Raw genomic sequence first — 22,235 nt, forward strand, 5'->3', positions numbered from 1 at the left:
ATCCCGCCCATCTCCTCGCAGTCGATTGGCCAACTCGCCTCCTTCCCGCTTCTGAATGGTTGTTTGTCTCAATACTTGAGCTCAGGTAAAGTGTACCAGGTAAGAACAGCGCGGAAGACTTTGCTGGACTTACTGTGTCGCTACTTTCAGCTGCGGTAAATATAACTGCCTCCCCGCACTACCCCTTAAAAACAACACACACATATATATAAACAAACAAATATTATATATATATGTGTTTTTAAGACACCAATTTCACCTTAAGGGACCGTTTTGTAATGGCAGCGAGCGTAGGGCCGGTCATGAATCCGCCGCTAGGGAGCGACGAGCGGGTGGTTTTCACGCAACTAAAGCCGGTGAGGATGTCCGGAGCAGCGGAGGGTGCCGAGGAGTCATCCGTGTTTGAGGACGTTAAAGCCGGGGTGAGAGAACTGCGCCGACCCGCCGACGTGAACCTGAGCGCCGGTTCCTCGCTTGTCTCTGTGTGTTTACTCTCAATCAACTCGGTGTTGTATGCTAAGCTCACCTGTGCGGGTTTAAAGTGTCGCTTAACACCTGACGGCGTAAAAAAAATAATAATATTAGAAATGCTGACGTGTTGGAATTAAACACACCATGAATATTATGGGATGCAATCCCTCCACCTTGACCCAACATGTATTCATGTTGGGACGTTGCGTTAGTCATGTGATCACATGATGGCTAGTTAGTTGACTTATGCAAATAAAAAAAAGTTGCCTGTCGAATTTGCAAAGCAAGATTTTGACATAAATCTGACAAACGTCTGTGTTTAAATTGAGGACATTTGCTATTTATTTGCGTTTTTATTGTTGTTATTGGTGGTTCAGCTGCAAATGCTTTCCTTGCGAGTAAACTGCAAAAGACGTACGAACCTGATATGAAAGAAGAAAAAAAAAACATTTAAAAGACAAAATAACATCAATCAATAGCATCAATACAAAATGATGTAGCAGCTAATTAGCATCTTTGACGAACTGTCAAAGATGCTAATTGTTAAAAGACGCTAATAACCGTCGAGCACCCCTATGCTAAATGCTAACACATCCATGCTAATTGGATTGAATTGGATGCACCTTTATTCGTCTCGCAGTGGAGAAATTGTCATTTCACAGTAGCAAAGTTATGAGAGGAAAGGAAAGAAAGAAGTAGAAAAACAATACTGAAGCTGCTGGAAAGGCAGCCACTCTCGCAGCGCCATCTTGAAGTCAAAAGAACACAAAAAAAAAACAATCTAGTCATCCATTAAGCCATTTTCTGAACTTCTTGATCCTCTAAAACGGCTCGATACCCCTCTCAGCTGTCTTCGGGCAGTGAGCGGGGTACACCCTGAACCGTCTGCCAGCCAATCGCGGGGCACATAGAGACCAACAACCAAATTGCCGTTGATGACGCAAGTTGCCGTTGATGACAATGCTAACCATTAATGGGCCATAATTACTTTTAAAAGCCGTCGCGTAGCATGTTGACGCTAACTGTCGTAAAAAGACACCGACGTCAATTGTTTGGACGTCCACGCTAATTGTTATATGATGCCGGTTAGCTTGAAAGACGCTAAAGGGGGGGGGCGTTGTTTTAAAGGTCGATGAAAAAGTACTATTGAATCCGAGATGATGAAACTACATGAATTAAGAATTAGACTAAATGAAAAATGATTAAAAAAAGGAATTGATATGTAGAAAAATGATATAAACGTTTAAAAAATACTTTTAATGTAAGCAATTGAAACTTGATCCAATTTTTTTTGTTTTTTGTATTTTTTAAAAATATTTTATTTACTTATTTTCTATTTTCCGTCTTTGTTTTCAGATTTTTTTGTGTGTTTTTGCGTCGTTTCTTGTCATTTCTCTGTTGTTTGGTAGCTAGCGTCTGTGCCGTTGATGACAATGCTAACCGTTAATGGGCGATAATTACTTTTAAAAGCCGTCGCGTAGCCAGTTGACGCTAACTGTCGTAAAAAGACGTTGACGTCAATTGTTCGGACGCTAAGTGCGGTTTAGCACGTCCATGCTAATTGTTACATGATGCCGGTTAGCTTGAAAGACGCTAAAGGGGAGGGGGGGGTTTAAAGGTCGGCGAAAAAGTACTATTGAATCCAAGATGATGAAATTAAATTAATGAAGAATTAGATTGAATGAAAAAGGATTAAAAAAAGGAAGTTAAGTTAGAGAAAAATGACACAAATGTAAAAAAAATACTTTTAATGTAAACAAGTGCAACTTAATCCACATGTATTTTTTTTTAATCTTTTATTTTTTTCTATTTTCCATATTTGTTTTCATATTTTCTTTTTTTTTTTTTTTTTTGTTGTTGTTTCTTGTCATTTCTTTCTCTGTTATTTGGTAGCTAGCGTCTGTGCCGTGACAGCAGTATGTGGTCCGACCTGTCTGAGCAGGGCCCACATCTCCATAAGCCGCCTCGGGGCACCGCCGTCAAAAGGCCCACCGCCATGAGAAAGTCAAGCTGCGGGGAAGGGGGTAAAAAAAAAAAGGGTGGGAGGGGGTAGTACGGATTTACCTGTCACATGTACTCGCTTTTGTTTCGCCGCGTCGTCCTGATGTTTGCGTCTTGAGAGGCGTGAACTCTGATCCCTCAAGTTGTTTTTTTTTGTTTTATACATTCCGTAAGGTACATTTGTCACCTACACTTCATTTGTATTTAACTTTGAAGCAAAGCGCGTATGCTTTTCATCTTTTAGGGATTGTTTGTTCTCAAACATTTATTCAGGACCGTGACTGCGCTGGTGTGAAACGGCGGTACATTTTGCGCATGCGTCGGCGTGATCCCGCCTCTGTTACAACCTCGGAAGGTGGAAAAAGGCCAGCGTGACCAAGTTCGCCGTATTTCGAAGCCGGTTGACTTCCAACGTGCATTCCGTCTTGCCTAACGTCACCTTAGAAAAAAGACTGGGAAAAAAAATGGCGTTTGAAGGAAGCGTGACAGGGGGTACACGCGGCGTTACATGCAAATTACAGCTCTGATGCTTCCTGAGAAGCACAATTGGGATCCCTGTTTCGTATCCGCGTCATTTAAACACAACCACGACAATGGAAGGGAAAAAAGAAAAAAATGGGGGGTTTTCAGGCTGCGTTGGAAGGGGGTGGAGGTAGCGTGGGAATTCCGATTTAACTTCCAAAGCCAGCAAGTTGCTTTCAAACGTTCGTGTTGGTGTCATTTACTGACTTAGAGCACCTGAAAAAGGTCGAAAAAGAGTTGTGAAAAAAGTGACGAAATTGACGTTTTCAGGAAGCGTGACAGGGAGTACACGCGGCGTTACATGCAAATTACAGCGCTAATGCTACTTGAGAAGGCGGAGTCGCAATTGGAATCCCTGTTTTGTATCTGTGTCATTTAAACACAACCATGACACTGGAAGGGGGAAAAAATGAGGCGGGAGTGTTTTTTTGGGGGATGGGGGGGGGGGTGGGTTCAAGCTGCGTGGAAGGGGTTGGAGGTGGCGTGGGAATTCCCATTCAACTTGCGAAGCCGACAAATTTGCAGGTTGCTTTCAAATATCTCTGTCGGTGTCCGACTTAAAGCACCTGAAAAAGGTTGAAAAAGTAAAAGTGCTAAAGGGGCCGCAATGCAATGGGTTTCCCCTCACTTGCAGTTTCACAAAACTAGAATAATCCCTCGACAAGTTTTTCTTTCTATTGTCCAACCACAAAAGGTCTATGAAACCACAACCCCACAATTCCATGTCAATGCCATTCACACAAAACAAATGTCCAGATTTACAAAGCGGCGTGAAAGGGGGACAAAATTGACTTGGCAATCAAGGGTAGAAACACTTGACAATCCCGGGTAAAAAAAAATATTTTCCGTAGTTCCGTAGCTCCGTTAAAAACAGCATTTTCCGACCCCTTTTGCCACCTCATGGTGTATCATATGTTGTAGGCGTGCGGAAATCGCCGTCGGAAACTGCCCGTTTTTCGAGACAGCGTGAAAGGGGCCGAACCAAATTCGCAGTAGCCTAATGTGACTTTGATGCGGCGTGTATGGTTTGCGTTTCCCCGCCGGCCGTAACCACCGAATGAGTAACCCATATGAAAGTCGTTAACGGATTCTTTAGCCGTGATATCAGCCGCCGTTAAGACGACGGCGCCGGTTACACAGTAACTTGACGGTCACGCCGAATGAGCTCTATTGGAATGAGTAATGAGTTTTATTGGAAATCGTCAGTTTGACCTTCTCGGCAACGCGCGTCGAGTAGTTGCATGTACGCAAAACAGCCGCGTAGGATTCCCCTGCGCACCTGCATCTTAAAAAAAAAGAATCAAGAGAAGGTGTAGTACCATGGGTGACCGCACTGAGCTGGTGGCGCTGTTGGTGTCAAAGGTTGTAACCTGCTTTCACTCAACTAGCTACTCAATTATTTATGTATTTATTTATTTATTTACCTATTTATTTATTTATTTATTTTTACGTTCACTTATGAAATCGACGACAGGTAACATCCGACTTACAACCAGCTCGACTTACGACCACCCGTACTTTAAGTCCTATTTTTTAAATTGTAATTCTACGCGCTAGCAGGCCGGCAACGCGTACAACAATTTTGGCCAGCCAACCAGCATCTCACACTCACACAGCAATCGACTGTGTGATGGCACCAGAGTGGGGTGGGCTGTTTGCGAGTCATTTATTTATTTTTGTAATTAATCAAGTTATTTATTTATTTATTTACTTATTTGTTTATTTGCCTGTCTGTGTATTTCTGTGTTGTTATTTATTTATTTAGTAATTAACCAATTCATTAATGTGTTTACTTATTTGTTTATTCCTCTGCTTAACTATTTATTTATGTATTCATTTATTTAGTAATTAATCGAGTTATTTATTTATTTACTTCTTCGTTTATTTGCCTGTCTGTGTACTTATGTTATTTATCTGGGTAGAGTGAACGCTGGCGCGAATTGTTGCCGCTGCTCACCCGCACAAAAATATATATATATACATATATATCCCATGACTGTAAAGTGTCCTTGAGAGTTTTGAAAGGCACTTAGAAATTAAATGTATTATTATTATTATTTAACCTCCGAGTCTCTATTCAACATTTTGAATGTATTTCGACTTACAACCATTTAGACTTACGACCGTTTGGTCGAAACGGAACTAGGTCATTAAGTCGGATGTTACCCGTATTTAAAAAAAAAAATACTGTAATAAATCCATCCCGATGATTCGCCCTGTCCCGTTTTTTTTTTCTAGTGTTCTGCCGAACAATAACATTGCGAAAGGAACAATTCAATAGCAACTTCATGAGCAATAAAACAGCGTCAACAGTTTCCGGATTTGTGCAATTTGTCCCCTCAAGCGATCGCTTAAATGATTAACACGACAAATAATTTTTTGTATTTTTTTTAGCAAGAAAATGTATAAATAGCATGCTAAGCTAACGCATTGTTGCTCAGGTTTAGCACAGTGAGGTAAATTGGTGCAATAATGCTAACATATTTTTTGCTTTAACAAAAGCTTGAATAGTGTTTGTTTTTTTAGTAAAATGCCAACACAAAGATAAGAACGTAAATTCTTAATTATTATCCAAAATAAGACTCATTAGAGGGGAAGTGTATGTAAAGTGAGGTAGTGACGTATATAAAGTGACGTAGTGTAGTAATGCAAAAACCAAAAATAAAGGTTGAAGGTTGAAAAAATAGAGTTCAGGATGATAATATAGCATGTACTCCGGTGAGTGTGGCAGTGGTAAGGGGTAGGGGGGGCAGGAGTTGAGTCTCCTGACTGCCTGGTGGTCATAAATTATTACCTGGTTGTCCTTTATCTTAGATTTTGAGTGCTCATACAAGGAAGTGAACTTCACATTTTTTTTCTTCTAGAACCCGACTTTCCTTAGCTTCATGAGGAAGTCATAAAATATGACTCAGTCAAGGTTTTCGCAAAGATTTTATTGCCCAAATATAATTCTGATCCGGCGTTCAACAAGACCAGACAAGATGCCATTTTATCGAAAGTATTAAAAGATGTTTTCCTCCGTCGGAATAGTTCTTAATCCCGATTTTGTTGTCGTGCAAAGCAATAACATTGAAATCCTTTCACTTAACGACGTTCCTCAGACAACAAACGCAAAGTTCCCTTCGCACGGGCGTGTCGCTGGAAGCCGAGGCGCTAAACTAAGCCAAGAACAAAAGCTGGAGGCATGCGAACCACGCAGCCAAACGTAAACTCTGTCAAGTCAAAATGGATGCATAGAATTCAAAGAAAAAAAGAGCCTCAGAAGAACAAAAAATATTTACGAAAACAACAACACAAAAATTCCGTTTGGAATGAAGACTAGCAACTCACAAAGAAGCTAATCTGACCGAGACATCGACAAAAAATTGTCACTCTTGCCGAATGTCTACTCGTTCATATCTTCCATTTTGTTTCTCCGTATTCACGGTACAGACAGCAGACGACGGCGACTGCTCAAGTAATGCTAACAGGCGACGTTAGCATTACGTTTTGCCAGTGTCTTAGCTCATAATAATAATAATAAAAATAATAATACATTTCATTTATTAGTCTTTCAAAACTCTCAAGGTCACTTTACAGTCACAGGATAAGTTTTTCTGTGGGTGAGCAGCGGCAGCCACACGCGCCATCATTCACTCAACCCGGAAGTAACTCAAATAGACAAAAAGCTAGCTAGCTAGATACCTATATAATAATAATAATAATAACAATAATAATAATAATAGTAATAATAATAATAATAATAATAATAATAATAATACATTTGTACATTTATATAACTAACATGAAGTACCTCAAATTGACAGAAAGATAACTAGCTAATAGATAGCTAAGAGATAGCTAGCCAGGTGTCTATCTAGATAGCTTCTTCTTTTCCTTAAATATACATTTTGGGAGTAAAAATAAATAAATACCACTAATGGCTCATGGCTAACCTGCGAGCATAGCTCAAGACTAATGTGCGATTATCTCAGATTATCAGAATCAGAATCAGAATCAGAATCATCTTTATTGCCAAGTATGTAGGACACACAAGGAATTTGTTTCCGGTAGAACACGCTGCACTAGTATCGTTGTCAAAAAAACTGCTAAGTGGCACTATACAGTTCCATTTTGGCTACTGTTGAAAGAGTTAATGGCTTGGGGGAAGAAGCTGTTTAAATGTCTGCTGGATTTGGTGCGCATGGATCGGTAGCGCCTGCCTGAGGGGAGTAGCTGGAAAAGGTGGTGGGCTTAGCATTATCATGCTAAGCTAACGCGCGAGCATCTCCAATTAGCATGCTAGGCTAACACATCACATCCAGTAACTGTTTCGGTTGATGAGCGCTCCAGATATCGGCAAGGATCATCAAAGGTAGCCAGTCACTAGCGGCAAGAAAACATTTTCCTGTAAGGTTTTGGACAATGTCTCCAGGCACCCGATCCGGTTAATAATTGGAGAAGGCGCTGGACGTCTGATGATAACAAAACAGTAAGAGTTTGCTTATCAGCTCCGGATTGGACTTTATTGGACAAGATGGGGAGTTTCCATTCTGTGGGTCCATCTAGCAGTTGATCCTTAGGTGGCCTCAAATTGGTTTGGAGATCAAAGCTTTCTGGTTTATAAGGTAGGAACCTGACCGCCATTGGTTTTCCCTTCAAAACACTGACACAGGTATCAAGACTCGAAACCCGTTGGTGGGTATCTTTGGCCAAATTCTATGAGTAACAAGGAATGAGGAAACAAATGGCGTTTTCATGGGTTCCCGAAGGGTACACACTTAGATGTAAAGAGCTCAAATGGTTCAAGTCCTTGGTGCTATTGTCAGAGTAGGGAACCGATCACCCAGAACCATTTTTTACAGCTTTTCTGAGTACCGGTACCGCAGACGAGTCCAGTTAGCCCGCATGATTACCCCCTTCAACGGTAGGGTGGATACAGATAGGCGGGATGAAATTGTAAGGTAGACCTTTTGTCCCGCTAGCACCGGGTCCTATGATCGCCGGGACCAGGTCGTAAAGTTCACCGCTTGTTCTCATTACGATTGTCCGCGATTGGTCCTTCCAGGCCCAGTTGGAGATGGACAAATACCTCCCCCAGATCAGCAGCTCGCTTTTGAGTCCCGCCATCGACCTGAGCGACAAGAAGTACCGGCGGGAGAGCGCCTCGGTGGTGGACGAGTACTTCTCGGAGGACAAGCCCGGCACCCCCTACAGCCTCAACATCAACGTGATCCTCCCCAGCTCCTCCCATCTACGCACGGGCCTCTATCGCCACAACTCCAAGACCCTGGCCCAGACGCAGATCAAGACGGAGCCCGGACTGGAGGTTCCCTGTTCTTCCGCCGGGACCCAGGCCCTACCGGACTTCACCTCGGCGTTCAACGTGCCCCCCGCCGTCAACGGCGTTTTCATCAAGCCGGACCTGAGCTCCGGCGGCGTCTCGCTTTCCGACGGGTCCCGGCAGCAGCAGAGTTTGGACACGGAGCTTCACATAGGACCGCCGGCCCCCCAGCCGCAGGTCTACCACATGCCGGTCAACGGCGCGGCGGACCTCGCCATGACTCTGTCCCACTCGGGACCCTCGGCGTCCGGTTCTCGGACCATGCTGAACCTCGGCGGATACGTGTTATCCGAGCATCAGCTGGGGGCTCACCACGGTTACTACCCGCCGTCCGGCGCCCAGCACGCCGGCCCCCACAGCCTGCCGCCCTCGCCGCCAAACTCGCAACCCGGAAGTCCCGAAGCTCAGGCGGATCTGCTGACTCTGGCGAGCCAGCCGCCACCTCCGTACCAACAGCATATGGTGGGCGGGATAAAAGTGACGGGCTTGTCCGCCCACGCTATGCTGATGACGCACGGCCAGGGTGTCCTGACGGGGCCTAAATACAACCGGCGGAACAACCCGGAGCTGGAGAAGAGGAGGATTCATTTCTGCGACTATCCAGGTCTATACGGCTACCTTTTGACACCGCTTTGGAGTGCTCGCTTTTGCATTGCGATCCTAAATAATTTGGTGGGGCTTCAAACAAAACGCACACAAAACGAAAGATCCCACGAAAGATCTAACGAAAGATCGAACGGACAAACGAACGGCCGATCGAACGGACGATCCAACGATCAAACGTTCGAACGAACGAAATAACGAACGAACGAAATAACGAACGAACGATTAAACGAACGATTGAACGATCAACCGACCGAACGAACGATCGAACAATCAATTGACTGAATAAACGATCGATCAAACGAACCAACGAATGAACGAACGACCGAATATTTTCTCCCTCAAATGTTTCTATAAGGCCATCCAAAATGTGCAGATTTTCAGTCCTAACCCGATCCAGGTCTGGCCAGACCTCAAATTGGCATCCATCTACCATGATAGCTAGCTAACCACCCAATTAGCATTTATGTGCCCATATATTGAAATTAGTTTGTATGTCAATTAACCAGCTATGCAGCTTGGATCTCTTTGACAAATTAGCTGTCTGTCTATCAATCAAGATACCGAACGACCCACCCGTCCATTTTGTATGTCGCGAATTAGCCGATGACCCCCATTTTAATCCCGCGGTGAATTTGACCATTGAAATATTTGCCAGTTAGCATTTTTCTCACCTCTTCAACTGAACCGACAATCTATTTCCTGATTGGCAAAGCGTCCCGAGCACACCGTGTACTCTTCGTCTTTTCAAACCCGGTTACACTCTTATATGCAAATTTGGCATCAAAGCTGCCAATTACTTTTGTTGTTGTTTTACGAAGATGCTCAACTTGTTTTTTTTTTGTGTGTGTGTGTGTGTGTGTGTGTGTGCCATCAGCTTGACTCACGATGTGATTTTTTTTTCTTTTCAGGCTGTACAAAAGTTTACACAAAAAGCTCACATCTAAAAGCGCACCAAAGGACGCACACAGGTAAGAACATAATAATAATAAAAAAAAAAAAACACCAAATATGGGCATCGGGAAGTGTGTTAATATCCCGGAGTAACAGCAAAAGAATTCACGTTTTTTTTCTGAGTACCGCGTGTCCGTACCTGCCCTGGCGAGAAAGAAAAACCACAAAAGGTGGGTTATGGGGGGGGGGGGGTCACAGGAGGAAAGGGAAATGAGGAATAGTCGAGTTTAAAACCAGTTCCTCCTGCTCCTTTTCACAAGAAGATTAAGGGTCATGGGGGTTGTCGGCGTCTGCGCGGGGAAAGCCGGTTTCGATCGGGTTCTCCCCCCCCCCCCTTTCTTACTTTTTTTTGGTTTTTTTTTTTTACACGATGGCAAAAATGTGGCGTTGAAAGAGTGTCAATGTCATAAATAGATAACAACGACGGGTCCTGTGGGAAAGTTCCTGTTGTAAACGACAGCAGTGAGAAAGTTAAACACGAAACGGAAGATGTAGCCGTGCTAGCTAGCTATTCCGAAGACACCCGCATACAAAGTAGTTTCAGTATTTAGCCGCCGTTTTTGCCCTTAGCTATGTATGATATATTTGTTTAGCTGTCTACATATTTTGAAGCACCAGCTGCTTATTTGACATTTAGCTACACAATTAGCCGTGTTGCGCCGCTATCTATTTACATAGCTAGCCATGTAGTTTCCCAATAATGCCTTAATAAGTGTTATACGTAAATTTGAGTAACAACTTACCGATGCAATCTTCAAGTTAAGTAAGGAAACTAGCTATGTAGCTAGCTATCTATTAGGTATCTAGCTAGCTATCTGGCTATCTAGCTAGCTATTTGAGTCAGGAAACATTAACTATCTGGATAGCTAGCTAGATATGTTATCAAGCTAGCTATTAGATATCTAGCTAACTGGCTATCTATTAGCTATCGAGCTATTTGAGTCATGAAACATTAACTATCTAGCTAGCTATGCTAGCTAGCTAGCTATTAGCTACCTACTAGCTATCTAGCTACCTATTAGCTAGCGAGCTTTCTATCTTTTTGAGTTATTCCGGGTTCAGTGAACGCTGGCATGTGTGGCTACCGCTGCTCACCCACGGAAAAACTTCATCCTGTGACTAAGTAAAGTGACCTTGAGAGCTTTGCTAGGTGCTTATAAATGAAATGTATTATGATTATTATTATTATTATTATTAAAAGTGAGGTCACTCGATCAAGCTCTATCTCAAGTTAGATGGCGCTCATATAACCTTTAATTTGTTGACATAATTATTGATAAGAATAATAATAATAATTTTATTTCTAAGCGTCTTTGAAAACTCTCAAGGTCACTTTACAGTGACAGGATAAGTTTTACTGTGGGTGAGCAGCGGCAGCCACATGCGCCCGGAACCCGGAATAACTCAAATAGATAGAAAGTTAGCCAGCTGGCTAATAGATTACTAATAGATAGCCAGCTAGCTAGCTAGATAGGTAATAGATAGCATATATATAGCAAATAGATAGCTAGCTAGGCAGGCAGCTCGATAACTAGTTAGTAAATATCTATCAAACAGATAGAGGTAGTTATTAAGATAGGTAGCTGGTATCTAGCTAGCTAGCAAATTGATGACGCAATCTGGTCAAGAGCTTCTCATCCGCGGGTTTCACTTGCAAAACGGCGCTTGTCCCGTCTTGTTTTTTTCCGTCCGGTTGACGCCGATGACTCATGAGTGGAGTATGTGGAACGGCGAGATCTTTTTTAATGGCGAAATGAAAGAACGGCGGACGCGCTGGCTAATCTTTGGCCGCTCATATTTTAGCGTTTGGTTGCTTCAGTAAAACGGCATCGTTGTTGGTAGTTGAGCTCGCTAAGATGCTGAAGCTAGCTGCTAGAAATCTATTAGCTATCTATTAGCTAGATAGCTAGCTTTCTATCTTTCTGAGTAAATCCGGGTTGAGTGAGCTAGCTGCTAGCTAGTCAAAATTAGACATGGAAAGGATCAGTTAAAATAATAAAATAATACAATAGTAAAATAATAAAACAATGAAATATAATATCATACAATAATAAAATTATAAAAAATATAATATCTAATAATATAATGTAATAATAACACAATAAAATAATGTAATATAATATAATAATAATACAATATTACAATATAATATAACATAACAATAAAATGATAAAAAATACAAAAAAAAATAATATAATACAATAAAATAATATAATAACATAATAAAATATAATAAAATTAAAATTACATACAAATAATAGAAACAATACAATAATACAATACTAATAATAGTAAAATAAATAGGAGAATATTATATAATACACTAACGCAAAATAATACAATACAAAAAACTAAAATACAAATATAATTAAATATTCCACCATGACGTCCCTGATCCACTGCTAAAAAGGACGCTGAAGAAAGTGCTGAAGAATGAATGACTCTCTTTGTCTTTATTATTTGTTATTTAGTTTTTTTTGGTTTTTGTTTTAACTTTGTTACTTCCGGGTTGAGTGAACGCCGTTGCGTGTGGCTGCCGCTGCTCACCCGCAGAAAAAAATATCCTGTGACTGTAAAGTGTCCTTGAGAGTTTTGAAAGGCTGGCTACCTCGCTGGCTATGTAGCTGACTACCTGGCTAGCTATCTATTTGCTCTCTATTCGCTATCTAGCTGGCTTCCTAGCTAGCTATTTGCTATCTATTTGCTATTTAACTAGCTAGCTAGCTACCTATATAGAGATCTATTTGCTATCTAACTAGCTATCTATGTATTAGTTATCTATTAGCTAGCTGGCTAGCTTTCTATCTATTTGAGTTACTTCCGGGTTGAGTGAACGCTGGCGCGTGTGGCAGCCGCTGCTCACGCACAGAAAAACATATCTTGTGACTCTAAAGTGACCTTGTGAGTTTTGAAAGGCTGGCTACCTATTTGTCTATGTAGCTGGCTACCTAGCTAGCTATCTATTTGCTAGTTTTGAAAGGCGCTTGTAAATGAAATGTATAATTATAATGACCCATTGTCTTGATTTTTTTTCAAACAAATGCTAATTTAGCTTAGCATCTGATTGTTTTCGTCGACACAAACAAGGCGATCCGAAAGCTTGCCGGACTTTGCGACGACGAAAGGGGGAGGTGGGCTGCAGCCTTGACCGTGGACTTGGGTGTTTGGACCCCTGCCCTCCTCCCCCATCCTCACCCATCCTCACCCGCACTCCACTCGCCCCCCTCAGCCCTCTTTCCAAACACAGGTGAGCTGATAAAGACTTTATGGACGTCCTGGAGAGGCCTGTTAAGTGTTTGCTCTTTGCCTCAGTAAAAGCCAGCGGAGGGAGTCATAAAATGTCGCCATTGTCACACAAGATTTGCTCATGGAGGAATGAAGGAGACAAAATGGAGGAATGTTTTTCCCTTCCCACCCCTCTTATTTTTGTTTTTGTGATTTATTTTTTAATAATCATAATAAGAATCATAAATTTCATTTCTAAGCGCCTTTCAAAACTCTCAAGGTCACTTTACAGTCACGGGATAAGTTTTTCTGTGGGTAAGCAGCGGCAGCCACACGCGCCAGCGTTCACCCGACCCAGAAGTAACTCAAATAGATAGAAAGCAAGCTAGCTAGCTAATACATAGATAGCTAATACAGTAGATAACTAACACTGTAGACAATTAATATTGTAGATAGCGAGCTAGATGGCCAGCTAGCTAGATAGATAACAAATGGATAGCTAGCTAGCTAGCTAGCTATATACCCAGATAGCTAGCTAGATAGCAAGCTAGTTAATTCATAAATTTTAAGGTTTGTTTTGAACTCATTTGCTGCCATTACGGAATTTATTCGGGAATTGAAAAGTGTGACGTGGATTTGATCGGGTTTTGGATTTTCTTGCAGTGGTGGGTGCCGATAAAGCGCTGGCAATGTTTTTTGCCTTCCACGAGGGAGCAGCATTTGCCTTTTGTCCATGTTAGCGCTTTTTTATAGCTTCATCTGTTGTTAAAGAGTTATATAAATCAATATGTATCGCATTGTATTTTGTACATGTGCCCCCACTTCAAGCTCAGATAACTCCAGACCTATACAACTTAGGAATTAACTCTTTTTAACTTTTTTTTTTCTAATGAAAGATGAGAGTCTCAGAATTATTACGCCGAATTGAACGTTTATGTCGTCCTAAAATTCAATAATCTGCAGGTCGTGCAATTCGATTGACAATGACAATAACCCTGGCACTGGAGTGCACACATTTTTTTTCACGTGGTCTGGCAGTGAATGAGTTAAAACCAAAATCGATACATCGTGGTAACAAGCCACATAAATAACACACAAAATTTGAACACAAAAATTACTTTTCAACTCATTTAATAATAATAACAATAATACAATAATATAATAATAATAATAAATTTTATTTCAAGCGCCTTTTAAAGCTCTCTCGGACACTTCACAGTCACAGACAAGCATAGATACGATAATAAATAAAAGACAATTATAAATAGAATACAATAAATAAAATACATGTAATTACATTTTTCGTTATTTTAGCGTCGTAGCTTTTGAGCAAAGTGGCTGACGTCAATTTCGTCCCCCATATTGGAAAAGAAACACCAGTACGCCTTTAGAAAGCGCACAAAAAGCCTTTTGTGCGCATCGGAGAGAGTGATGGATGCTCTTTTGTGGCGGTTTTTTGTTTTGTTTTTGTTTTCTAGTGTTTGCCGTGTTTTAGAAGACTCTTCCATGACCGACATGCTACATTAGCGCGCGCACGTTTGAATGTTTGGGGTTTCTAATTTGCCAGCTGCACAAACAGTTCACCTTTGAATGCTTTTCGAATGAGCTACTTAATCTTCTACACGGGTGAAATTTTACGAGGAAAACGGGTCAAAATGTGGTTAACTCATTCACTGCCATTCACAAATGTATTTGACAATTGAAAATTGAGTTTTTTTTTTCATGCTTGGGTGCCGATAAAGCGCTGGCCAGACATCTGGCTGTGTTTTTCTTTTCCACAAGGGGGCACATTTTCCTTTTTTCCATGTTAGCGCGTTATTTACAGTTTGGGCTGTTGTTAAAGCGCTATAAAAACCAATGTGGATGTGTTGTATTGTATTGTAATTTGTACATCAGGCCCCATTTCATTCTCAGATAACTCCAGACGCATATGACTTCGGAATTAACTATTATTTTCCTGATGAAAGAAGAGCGTGTACAGTTTCTAACGCTGTATTGAATGTTCATGTAGTCCTAAAAGTCAATATTCTGTGGGTCTTGCAATTTGAGTGAAAATGACAAAAACCCTGGCACTGGAGTGGACACATTTTGGCACATGGTCTGGCAGGGAATGAGTTACAAAAACATAAATAAATATTAATACCAAAAAGTATGAATGACTAATCAATGAAAAAAAATGTAATTTTTTTAGAAATAAATTAATTAAAAAAAATTTTCTCATTGATTAGTCGTTCATACGTTTTCATACATTAAAAAAAAGTAATAAAAAAAATTTAAATACATAAAAAATGGAATTAAAAAAATTTTTTGGGGGGAAAAAAGTAATGAAAAAATGTTTTTTTAAATTGATTAGTCATTCATACTTTTTTCATACATTCTTTTTTTGAAAAACGTATTTAAAAAAAATAACCATAAAAATATAAAAAAAAAAATAAAAAATGTAATTTTATTTGAAAAAAAATACAAATTTTGTAAATAGATAATAATATATACATAAATACATTTTATGTATTTTAAAAAAAAGTACATAAAAAAATGAAAAAAAATGTACTTTTTTTCATTAAATAGTCATAATTTTCGGTACAAATATGGCCCATGAAAATAACAAAAATCCAAAAAAATGAATGAAAATGAACATGTTTGCTAAAATAAACCCTTTATTCAAACTACTTATCCCCCCCCCAAAAAAAAATATAAAGAAAAGACAATTATAATACTGCATGGATCCTCAAATAATTTCAATTTAACACGCCCCCCCTTCTTCTATTATTATTATGATTATTATTACAAATTTAAAGAATGTTACATCGCAAATGTTTCCGATTCTGGTGTGTGGAGGTATAACTGCTCTCCCAATTACCTCCCAAAAGGCAGCTGCCTTTTTTTTTTTTTTGTTGTTGTCCGATTGTGAAAAATACGCCAGCCGAGAGTGTTTGTTTAACACGAGTCGGATTTCAACCGCCGATTTGCGCGCCTTGGAGGATAATAATCCCTGTCGGGCGTTGAAACAAACGCACCTGTGGGGGCCCCTCTGACGATACCCGTCACTTCATTGTGATTATTTTTGTAACTAGCGTCCGTTTATGATGATCACCTGCTAGCTGCTCTTTGGACTTCCTTCGTTGCCGCCAACGACTGCGCATGTCGCGATTGATTGATTGATTGATTGAATGATTGGTCAATAGCCCCCGCGCTAATCTGATAGCCGCCGGAAATGAGCACTTTAAGACTCAAAGGTGACAAAATGGCTCATTTGTCGTCAAACACAGGAACTCCCATTTTGACTTCAGAAAATGACAGTCGATTTGGATCGTTAGCATGTTGGCTAACTATTTGGATCAACGTTTGATATTATTTTGATGTGAAATCACTGAGATCGCCGGTTGCGACTTGGGTATGCTAATTCAATGTTTGCTAATTTCGCATGTCTGCTTGCTACGTCGCTCGCCCGTAATTAAATTAATGCGATTGAGAAAAGTCGCCATGTTTGATAGCCGCCATGTTTGCTAGCATAAACATTCAATACAGCCTTGGAAACCTTCGACTGTCTTCTTTCATCAGAAACAAAAAACAGTTAATTCCTAAATGATATGGGTTGGGAGTTATCTGAGCTTGAAATGGGGGCGGTTGTCCAAAATACAATACAATACATATTGACTTATATTGGATTGGATTTACCTTTATTCGTCTCACAGTTATTTTACTATTATTATTATTATTATTATTATTATTATTATTATTATTATTATTATTTGGTGCAAGCTACTTTTTGTATGAATAAATCATATCTGTACAAATTCACATATGGGCCATTTGTTAATCTGACCCATTGAATTTTTGGTGAGGTTAGCATGTATGCTAGCACATTTTTCAGCTATTATTTGCATACAGTGTAACGTTAAAAAAGTCCTATTTGCTCACTGGCCAAAACTGAATTAATTTCTCATTTTCTTATCTCCTTTGGAGGTTTTTTTTTTTTTTTTTGGAACGTTTTCCTTCTTCCTGCTTTTTTGTTTCTTGTGGTATGTTTGCATAAGAGACCATTCAACATCTTTTTTTCTTTCTTCTTCTCTTTATTTCGACTTTGTTGATGATTAGCTAGCTCTTTTTAGCAGGCGCGCATTTAAAATGTGAACCGTTTGGGTGTGGTTCGTATAACGTCTGCTTCGATTGAGTCTAGCTTCTTTTTTTTCTTTTTTCTTTTTATCAGAAAAGAAACTCAGCAATTTTTAGGGCAAGCCTTAAAACTACACATTTTATTTTTTTTATTTTTTGTATTTTTTTCTATTGTTTTGTATTTTTTGTATTTTGTTGTATTTTTTTTTGTATTTTTGTGTTGTTGTTTTTGGTTTTTTTATTTTGTTGTATTTTTTTGTGTATTTCTTTGGATTCTGTTTGTATTTTTTTCTATTTTATTTTATTTCATTTTATTGGATTTTATTTTATTTCAATGTATTTTAATTTATTTTATTTTTGTTTGTTTTATTTATTTATGTATGTATTTTTTTAATGAATTTATTATTTCTTTATTTTTTTTTATTTTGTTATTTTTTAATTTGTATTTTTTTATTTATTTGTATTTGTTTTATTTATTAATTACTTTATTTTTATTCATTTGTATTTTTTTGTCATTTTATTTGGGTATTTCGGTGTCGGCAGATGACGCTGAGGAACTATGTTCAAGTGAGTTGAAGAGTAGTGCTAGCGCTTTGCTAACCTCTTGTAGGATCTCTGGTAAAAAAAAAAAAAAAATAAATACCAAAAAATTTTTTGTTGGCTATTATTTGATGATGATGATGCAATAATTGTTTTGTTTGCCTTGACCAAGCTGCCATGTTGTGATTTCCAGGCGAGAAACCGTACCGCTGCACGTGGGACAACTGCGACTGGCGCTTCGCCCGCTCCGACGAGCTAACCCGACACTACCGCAAACACACGGGCGCCAAACCCTTCAAGTGCGTGGCCTGCAGTCGTTGTTTCTCACGTTCGGACCACCTGGCCCTGCACATGAAGCGCCACCAGAACTGAGAAAAGTGCACCGATTGGACAAGTCGGAACATTTTCACTGTATTTTTTTCTCCACCTCCACAAAATATATAGCGCAAGGATGTTTGTCACAAATGTTTGTCACTTTGCAAACCACCAAAAAAAGATTACCAAAAAAAATACAGTGATACCTCGGCTTACGAACGCTTTAGCTCACGAACTTTTCACCTAACGAACATTAAATTACCAAGAATATAATCTTGGTATACAAACTATTTTTCGGGAAACACACGGAGCGCCACAATGAGTGATGTGTCATTCGCGAACATGGAGCTCCTAATAAGGAGCTAAAAATGGCAGCCGGCTTTTTTTTTTCCTCCTCTATTCCCCGCCCCCAGTCTTCGGTTAAAGCCGCACGTGATTGGTCAAGACACACACATACACGAAAAGGGAGATGACAGAGCTTGAAACAAAAAAACGTGAAAAGATGAGAACATGGATAGAAGACACAGTGAAATTTGGACTCGTTTCAACTTTATTGATAGTTAAAAAGCAGAGTGTCCACTGCAAGGTTAAAATATCCCATCAATCAGGCTCCACAAGCCATCTGTACAATTTGAAGAGAAAAGACAAGCAAGGGAACCAGCTATTCATGAAGTTTCTAGTGTGTCTTCCTGCATCTGTTGCTGTTGCAATATCACAACCTCTAAGATGTACAAGCCAGAGCTCCTTGAGACACTTTATGCAAAAAGCGATCCATTCCATCAAACCATCAACGGTAAATGAAACAACTTTATTATATGGTACAGTGTATTTCTTTCATTACAATACCATAGCACATTTATTATACATAGAATAAGGTATATTGTGTGTAGTTTTAAGGCTTATTTAGTTGAAAAATATGTTTTTATGGGGACCTGGGAACGGATTATTCTCATTTTAATGTTTCCTATGCAAAATTTATGTTTGGAATACACACTTTTCACCTTACACACACTTTCTGGGAACCAATTAAGTTCGTAAGCCGAGGTATTATTGTACGTTGCTATTGGAATGCAAATAATAATAATAATAATACATTTTATTTACTTAGCTAGAAAGCTATCTATCTATATAGCTAACAGATACACAGTTAGATAGCTTGCGACCCAACCATATAGCCAGCTAGCCAGGTAATAAATAGAAAATAGCTAGCTAGGTAGCTTTTAGTCCTTTTCATCCAAACGTCAAGCAGACTCGGTGACCTAGCTAGCTAGGAAGCTAGCCAGCTACATAGCTAACAGATATACAGATCTGTATATCTGTTAGCTAAAAGCTAGCTAGCTATTTGTCCTTTTCATCCAAACGTTTAGTAGACTCTGTGACATAGCTAGCTATAAAGCTAACTAGCTACATCGCTAACAGATATACAGAATGATAGCTTGCCCGTCTTTCAAATCTCTCAAGGTCACTTTACAGTCACAGGATCAGTTTTTTTTGTGTGGGTGAGCAGCGGCAGCCATGCGCGCTAGCGTTCACTCACCCTGGAAGTTACTCAAATAGATAGAAAGCTAGCTAGCTAGCTAATAGTAATAATAAGAATAATAATACATTTTATTTTGTTGTTTTCCTTGTGATAAATTTCCGAACTTTCATGTAAATAATGTTTATAGTACATATATCTATTGTGCACATTTGTCTTCAAGAAACGGGAGGTTAAAAAAAACCAATGAATGTATCTCGATTTATACTTGATGGTTTTTTTTTTTCTCTCCATGTTTTTGTTCATACAAGTGGAAACTTATGTGCGTTTATTATCGTAACATAAAAAATGTCGACTGAGTCATGGACTGGTTTTGCCTGTTTTGGCGCTCAGAGGGCTCAAAGTCGTTAGCCGATGTTTGTGTCGGTTGCTTCCATGGCAACCGAGTCAATGATTCTACAATGACATTTTTAAAGATGATTTTTTTTGTCAAAATTTTGTGTTCGGGCCCGCCTTTTATTGTGGCGGTGTAATTGTCTTTTATTTCAATGCAAAAAACGTTTTTTTTTTTAATGAAAGCGTCGCGTGTACTGTATATAAATATCAACAAAAAGTGTCATGAATTATTTTTAATGCTTTTATAACTCTTTTTTTGCTTTTTACGTCATCTCAACAAGATTTTAATGTCGAATTTGATTTTTTTTTGCAGAAGCCTCAGTGGTTTTCTTTTTTTTTATTTTGACACATAATGACATAATTAAAAAAAAAAATATGTGTGACTTTCTTGTCTTTTATAATAATATAATAATAAAAATCTAAACATAAATATAGTAATATAATGGAATAATAATAATAATAATAATAATACATTACATTTTAAGCGCCTTTCAAAGCTCTCAAGGACACTTTACAGTCACAGACAAGCATTCGCCCCAGCGTTCACTCTACCCGGAAGTAACACAAAACAAAATAACAAATAATATGATAACACAATGCTCATCTAATCTACATAAAGTGAATCCCTCAAAAATGATATTTAAATAATCCACATAAACATTATGTATTCATTGACATGCATTATTTTCACAACATACACCACCTCAAGCGTTTTTTGTTTTAATGTCATCATTTACGAAACACGGAAGTAGTTGCGTTCATAGACGCAGAAACACTTCCGCATTCAGGATCAACCGATCACTAATCGCTGTGCCATTTCAAAATATATATCGTTTTTATTTTCATTTTAAACTGTGCTGTATGTGTGTTACAGATGTCAATTTGATTTTGATATTTGTACGACAAGAAAAAAAAAACTTTGGTTCCTGGACATCGAGTGGTGGTCGTAGTGTTTGGTATTTATTTACTTCCGTGTACTGTTTCTTTAAATCAGATGAGGTCACTTTGCGCATCAGGTGAAAAGCGGGATGTCAAATTGAACACGGAAGTACGTTTGTTGAATGAAAATAACAATTTGGTCAACACGTGAGCTTTACTGAAATATTAGAACGGTCACTAAAACGCATGTTGACAGTAAATTAAACGTCACGCCGTTATGCATTGGTGAAAAAAACGCCCATTTGTACAAACATTATTATTAGTTATCGGTTTAACAATGCTGCAGCTGCTCGCTGGATTTTATTTCGACCCACTTGGATTGGATTCTACCCTTTGGCCACAATGCGAAGAGAGATGCTGATTAAAGTAAGTCATTTTTAATTTTAAATTATTTGAACGTTTTAGAAATCCACTGGATGACGGACGAAAACAAAACAAAAAAAAAACAATGACGTAAGTGTGTGCTCACCCACAGAAAAACTGATCCTGTGACTGTAAAGTGACATGGAGAGTTTTGAAAGGCGCTTAGCAATGAAATGTATTATTATTATTAAAAGCATACATGCTTTTGTATTTTGTATTTATTTATTTATTGTATTTATTTATTGTCATATAACATTTCTTTAGTATGTTTTTTGTGTAGCATCGCTTTTGATGGTAAATATTTCTCATCATATTATGACATGTACTTTTTTTTTCCTCTTTTGACATTATGTATCTGAAAATGTTGAAAATATTTTGCTATTATTGTTTTTATTTTTTTTACAAAATGTGTAAAAGGGTAAAATGTGGATGAATGTTGACTTGTTGGCAAGCTGATGAAAGTTCAGCTTGAAGTGAAGAAAACAAAAGAAGTGCTTACGGCAATCGTCATTCTAGCATAAATAATCGTAAACGTCAGCAACAAGAAATGCAGACGGGGTGGAGTCGCTCTTGTAATTGGACTGTTTGCACTGTCGTGTTTTTTTTTAAGTGGGATTTGCCTCATCGTGGTTATACGAGGACAACGCCCTCCATTTTTTTTGGTGGTTGCACATCTTTTTTTGTTGTTGTTATAATGTACTGAGTTTCTTTGCGCATGGGCGGCACCCTTTTTTTGTTATTGTTCATCATTCATATGCTTACACTACAGGCGAAACTTAAACCGACAGCATTTTTTTTGTTTCCTAACTGACATCAGAAAAACGTTTTATAGCATCTAAAATGAACCCAAAACACACAGGCTGATATTTTTTAGTCAAATGCAAAACAGCAATAAAAATGACTTCAAGTGTCCCAAAACTGCCACAAAATGAGCTTGGAACTGGGGAGAATCAGAAAGTCCCGCCCCCTTGTTCGTGACATCACGCCAGG

At 39.0% G+C, this 22,235-nt stretch overlaps 1 protein-coding gene across 3 annotated transcripts; it reads left to right on the forward strand.

Moving 5' to 3' along the window:
- Positions 1-20,317, forward strand: klf5l (Kruppel like factor 5 like). 3 transcript variants are annotated; one of them, XM_089017743.1, is made up of 5 exons: positions 1-155; positions 266-422; positions 8,042-8,921; positions 9,832-9,891; positions 17,949-20,316. In XM_089017743.1, exons 2-5 carry the CDS (start codon positions 279-281, stop codon positions 18,125-18,127), a joined length of 1,263 nt encoding a protein of 420 aa, XP_088873869.1. In that variant the 5' UTR covers positions 1-155; positions 266-278; the 3' UTR covers positions 18,128-20,316. The 3 variants fall into 3 exon arrangements, with proteins under 3 accessions (XP_088873869.1, XP_088873870.1, XP_088873871.1); XM_089017744.1 differs by having other exon boundaries at positions 2-155; positions 286-422; XM_089017745.1 differs by lacking the exons at positions 1-155; positions 266-422 and adding an exon at positions 2,327-2,495 and having other exon boundaries at positions 17,949-20,317.
- Positions 20,318-22,235: the final 1,918 nt, after the last annotated feature.

Source organism: Hippocampus bargibanti, linkage group LG16, assembly GCF_051943395.1.
Source record: "Hippocampus bargibanti isolate YZ-2025 linkage group LG16, ASM5194339v1, whole genome shotgun sequence".
NCBI lineage: Eukaryota > Metazoa > Chordata > Actinopteri > Syngnathiformes > Syngnathidae > Hippocampus > Hippocampus bargibanti.

Coding starts and splice junctions, on each gene's coding strand:
- klf5l (XM_089017743.1), top strand. CDS start 279: ATGGCAGCGAGCGTAGGGCCGGTCATGAATCCGCCGCTAGGGAGCGAC. Junction 8,922..9,831: donor TCATTTCTGCGACTATCCAG/GTCTATACGGCT, acceptor TTTTCTTTTCAG/GCTGTACAAAAGTTTACACA. Junction 9,892..17,948: donor GCACCAAAGGACGCACACAG/GTAAGAACATAA, acceptor TGTGATTTCCAG/GCGAGAAACCGTACCGCTGC.